At 40.9% G+C, this 5770-nt stretch overlaps 1 protein-coding gene across 1 annotated transcript; it reads right to left on the bottom strand.

Moving 5' to 3' along the window:
- Positions 1–1484: 1484 nt before the first annotated feature.
- LOC142003673 (claw keratin-like) lies at positions 1485–1946 on the bottom strand. Its single transcript, XM_074980814.1, has one exon. The coding sequence runs from the start codon at positions 1944–1946 to the stop codon at positions 1485–1487; it is 462 nt and encodes a 153-aa protein (XP_074836915.1).
- Between the last annotated feature and the right edge of the window lie 3824 nt (positions 1947–5770).

Below are 5770 nucleotides of genomic sequence, written 5' to 3'. Positions count from 1 at the left end.
CCTCATTGAGTGCAGCCTTCGTGTTATGGAGCAGACCTGGTTGAATTTACACAATCATTAGCTTGTCCTAGAACACTATATTTGTAGATGAATTCTAAGTGTTACGTATCACTGGAGGTCTGAGCAGAGGAGAAGAGAAAAATGTCCTGGGAAAAGGAGAATTAGAACTAGGAAAAAGGATTGCTAACTCCATAGTTGTATTAGAGCAAACTTTATTTGAGAGTTTAACAATGGAAAATGTTCTCAGAATGAAATATCAAAAATATACTGGTTTGACTGTTCATGCTTAGCATGTGGAGGGGACAGAGAATGAAAGAAATTAGAAAGGGCTTAGACAAAGTGTTCTGGATACAGACAGGTTAGCAACATTTTCCCAGCGTTCATCTCTCTGAGTAATCTGTGCTGACGCACCCAGAGCTTGTGGAAGGGTAGCTCCATAGAAGAGTGACTTGCGATGACAAAGTTGAGAAGAGCTTTCTTGTGAAGAGCCAAACTTTCAAACGGCTCTAAAAGCAAAATCTCCCTATTCTGAATGATGCTTTGCCATTTAAAGTGATGGTGCTCAGATTTCACCAAACATTAATCAATACATTCTTTAGACGTGTCCTTTTCCTTCAGAAAACCTGGGTCATTATCCTGCAAAGACCCACCCACAAGCTTACCACAAACCATGTGACTGGTCTTCTTGAAATGAAGGGAAACACCGTCTAAATTGCAGCTTCTGTAGGGAGCCAGAGGTCTCCCAAAAGAAGTTTTATGCTCCAGGAGCCTTCTGCAGACATCCTGGTCATCCATGTTGCACGAGGAAGAAGGGATGTGTCAGCAGAGGGGGATGGGCCAAGTGTCAGGAAAGCCTCTCCTGACGGAAGTGTCAGCAGGAGACACGCATGCTTCATTCCACAGCTTCAAAAATTGCAAGTGGAGAATTGCCTAGTGCTGCCTGAACTACATGGATGAATTTCAGCCAGCACAATTCTTAGACAAGGAAAACTAGGAGACTGATATTCGGATGCAGCGTACTTTTTAATGTGAATGAAATTTGCAATCCACAATTACAGAAGGAAAAACAAAAAGCAGAAAGAATGTATTTCCAGTGTTTGGATAAGGGCTGAAGCCATTCACCCCGTTCCCTTGGATAAACATGAAGGAAGGAAGGTGTTTTTTCTCTTTCGTTACAGCTCCAAATTTGACAAACACAGTCATAACAAAAGAAATTGATGCTCTAATTCTGGCCCCTATTTCCATCATACTGTGGGGTTAATAGAAACAGCTTGAGTGTCCTTTATATGCGACTAAGAGAATAAACATGTGGTTTGGAAAGCGTTGGAAGAAAGAGTTGATAAGCAAGAAACTAGTTTGATGTCTATGAGACAAAGGTGCTGGGCAGACACGGCTTACACAGCACTTCTGAAACCAATATCTGAATCTGTAGGTTGCTGTTCATTTCTGGGTCTTTTCTTTTGCCATAGACATTCCTGCTTTGTTTAACATGGTGTACAGCTTCCACTCAGGTATCTATGATGAGATACCCCAGAACCGCATAAGCCCCCATAACCATAACCACCCCTGTAACCACCCAATCCTCCATAACCAGAATGACCTCCGTAACCACACTGGCCTCCATAACCAAAACCTAATCCCCCAAAACCACCTAATCCCCCCAAACCATACAATCCTCCATAATGACCTCCAGAGCCGTACAATCCCCCCGCTCCAAATGAGCCCCCATAGCCAGCTCCGACCACAGGTGCTCCGACAGATGCCACTTCACTCTGTTGAGGGAAAGTGCTCATGATTGGTCCTGGGAGGGTGATGGCCACTGGCGAGGGTCTGATCACCACTTGGGAGTCAGGGCACTGCCTAACACATGGCTCGTTGCAGCTGCCGGAAACTGGACTGGGTCTGGCCACCCCACATTCTGGATAGCAGAGGCTGGAGCAAGACATCTTTCTGTGATGGAGGTAAACCTGGAACACACAACATAGGGGGAAGGTTCAGAGGATGGTGAGACAAATGTTGTCATATCTCTGTTTCTATTGTAATGACTTCTACTTGGATGTTGGGTGTGGGGAACGTGGGCTTAGTCCCTAAGTTTGTGGTTGTATATTTGTTCCTTTTTCTTCTTCATATGCTTCTTAACCACTTACACTAACCTCCTCTCTCAAAGTGCCTCTTTGAAACCTTCTCAGTGACTTTGCTGAAAAAAATCCCAGCCTGGAAACAATGTAACTATTTCTTGATTGGAAACCTGGATTTCTGTGCCCATTTAAGACATTTCTCAAAGTGATTGTGGCTGGGATAATGCAAAACTTTTCCTTTTCTCTGAGGAGACAATCTCTGCATGTAATCCAGTTTTGTGTGGCTTTTAGGTTTTCCAAATCTTGACAGTAATTACCAGTGGTTGATGGATGAACAGAAACTTTTCTTCTCCCCATGTAAGTCACTAAGGACAAGATCCTCAACTGGGGCAAAATACATTCAGGTCTATTGACTTGAAGGGAATGTCCCTAAATTACACGATCTAAAGCAAAGCATCTTCAGTGGGTATTTCTGCTGAGAAGAACATAGAAATTGGTACACTGAGTCCCATCAGTTGGCCACTTAAGAATTCTCCTGTTCCCAGCAGAGAAGTATAGCAGTTGCTTTCCAATGAAGCATAGCCCTGCTGAGTTAGCCATGTATGGAATAACCAGGAGAAGTTTTTCTTCTTGATCTGTCTAAGTGAAAAATGTTTAAAGGATGTTCTAAATTACTTTAAAGGTTTAAAAGTCTTCATTCCACAAGGCCAAAGGAACCAGGTTATGAGCAATAGGGAAAGCAACTGCGATGGTGGGAACTAGAGCCTTGTACCTCTCAAGATCTTGGAGGTATTACGGAGAGAGATCTTAGAGTCACAGAATCACAGGGCTGGAAGGGACCTCAGGAGGTCATCTAGTCCAGCCCCCCTGCTTCAACCAGGATCAACCCCCACTAAGTCATCCCAGCCAGGACCTTGTCCAGCCAGGACTTAAAAACCTCCAGGGATGGAGAATCCACCACCTCTCTAGGCAACGCATTCCAATCACTGGAGTCATGGAGGATGATTCTCTGAAAACATCCACTCAAAGTGCAGCAGCAGTCAAAAAAACAAACAATGTTAAGAACCATAAAAAAAGGGTTAGAGAATAAGACAGACTGGCTCTTGGCATTGGAATGGGCTCAGAAAAGGGCAAAAAAATGAGTAGGGGTGTGGAACAAGTGTCATATAAAGAGACATTTAAAAGACTGTGACTTTTCAGGTTAGAAAAGAAGAGACTATAGGGGTATATGATAGAGTTCCATAAAAAAAACGATGTAAGATAACTATTGAAGAAAGAACAACAACATCTGTGATAAAAATTACAGAATGAAAATGCAAGATTCAGTCTCTCATGGAAATGGACCCAAGTAAGACCACCTCCTGGGTTTGAAAGAGATGGAGTCAAATTGGACTTACCTAGATAACCAAGGCGATGAAGTCCAAAGAAGCGTTTGACAGAGTTCTGAGTAGCAAGTGCTTTTATGCAGTTGCTAGGACTGCCTGGAGGATTTGTGATGGTTTTCTTTCAGGAAGTGCCAATTAGATATCAAAGAAGCTTGATTGCCATGGTAAATCCTCCTTTTGATGCAGTTGTTTTCTTAGGGTTTGGCATTGTTAAGCTAATCCCATTGATGCACATTACATTTTGCATTCCTTGTGTCATTCCACTGTTTTTTTGTTTTTTTCTTGTGGTGCAATTGGAATGAATGTCAAGGTGAATCAGGACTACAACACAAGCACAATTGGCTACCATCAGCGGAAATCCTGTTTGATCCTTTGGCTTCATACTGGTCACAGTTAGGGATATTGAGCAGTTCATTTCAAACCTGCTATGACATGGGGGCCAATTTTTCTGCATTCTTATGAATATCAAATGGGTCCAATTCGATTCATTTTGATGTCAATTGGAATCATTCCATCATGCTAAGTGCATTTCGTGTCAGGATTTTAAGTCTAATTCACCTCTTGGCATATGGGCAGATAAAAAATGCCTGTCTCTTGGCATAGACTAAAAAATTGGACATGAGAATCTGTGACAACCGTCTGCCCAGGAGTGAATTTCAGCTCACGGTGATTAAAACTGGACTTAATATTGGCACTGTACTTGCATCACCCATACTGTTTGAAAGAGCAGCATGAATTTGATTTTCTCTTTGGCCAACGGAAGGGACTGTGGCCTGTGAAAGGAAGCAGTGCCCTTTATAGAAGGCATTTGAATTCAGCCATGCATCTTGTGCTCTATCATAAACCTTCTCCCTGTGACTGAGCAGACTAGAAAATGGTCTTATAAGATAATGCAGCTGACTAAGCCCTGGAAGAAGCCAGGAAGATATGGCATTGTGGGTTGTTCAAGAGGGAGGAGGTGACTATGGGAAGAGATATGACATGAAATCAGATCAGCCAAAGGCCATGTGACCAAAAACATTCCTGCAAGAATAGGAGTGTTGTTTTAAGAGTAAAATATGTCCCAAAAAGTGTATTTTATATCCAAGGAAGAAGTTGGAAATGTCTTCCTTTCACTTTAAATTCCTGAAGCAACTGTGAGGATTTACACAAATTGGCACCTTATTTTTGTGTTTAAATATTTTGAAAATTCCAAATAAAAATTATATTTGAATGGAAATGAAATATACCAGATTCTGTAGCTTTGTGTCATGTCTGTTAAAGGAGTGACATGAGAGGCCTTCTGGGTTTTGGGGTTTTTTTTTAAAGTGACTATTACTCAAGGTAGAAATGCCAAATCCCATAATAATTTAATATTATTTAAGAATATATCCTTTAGCATACATGAAGCACTAATGTGGGTTCTAAGGCCCTTTGAAACCTTCATTTCAAAGAACACCAAATGATTTCCAGTCCTTAATGAATGCTTTTACTGGGTGTAGAATTAGATGCAAAATGTTGTGAAGGTCACTCTGATGTGAGGTGCAGAAATAGAAGCACAAACCAATATTTCTGACTGTTACCACAGATGATGCATGATGTTCATCATTATTACCCATTATGTTCTGTATTCCTTCTTCATCATTATTTCAAACGATCCTATTACTAATTGCAGAGGTGTTTAATCCCAGACTTTTTTAATACTACTTAATAATATATTTGCTTGCATGTGTGAAACACCAAGGAATGTTCTTTGAAATCGTCATTTCTAAGAACACTGAATAATTCTCAGTGCCTCATAAACCTTTTTATTGCTGTAGAATTGGAGGTAAATTGATGTGAAGGTCACACACATTTGAAGTGCAAAACTAGTAGCAATGAACAATTCCACTGCCTCCTTCTACCACAGATGAAACACAAAATTCAGCATTACCGCACCCTCACTGAAGATGATGATAGTATAATCTCTTGTTAAAAACGTGAACATCCCTGGATCTAAGCATCATTGATAAAATTTGGCTAAATTGTTCCTCCTTCAAATGTTACCTTTACAACTGAAGACATGACTTCTCCAAAGGAATTTGTCTGTCATCTGTATATAATTTCAATGAGTGCTGTAGCAATGTGAATCACAGCATATAATTAGAAGATCAAAACTTTTCTTTAAAGTCTGACACCCACTGGGATGAAATTACCCACTGCATTGTGTGCAACTTCTTCTTTCCTTGGAAAGACACTTTTAATGGGTCAGAGTACCCTAATGCTATAGAATTCTTTCAGGTCTGGGAAATGAGAAAGAGAGCACATCATGTCTCTGGCATAGCTTTC

This window comes from Carettochelys insculpta, chromosome 30 (genome assembly GCF_033958435.1).
Source record: "Carettochelys insculpta isolate YL-2023 chromosome 30, ASM3395843v1, whole genome shotgun sequence".
Classification (NCBI taxonomy): domain Eukaryota; kingdom Metazoa; phylum Chordata; order Testudines; family Carettochelyidae; genus Carettochelys; species Carettochelys insculpta.
The sequence above is the reverse complement of the archived record's forward strand: the minus strand, read 5'-3'. Positions and strand labels throughout refer to the sequence as shown.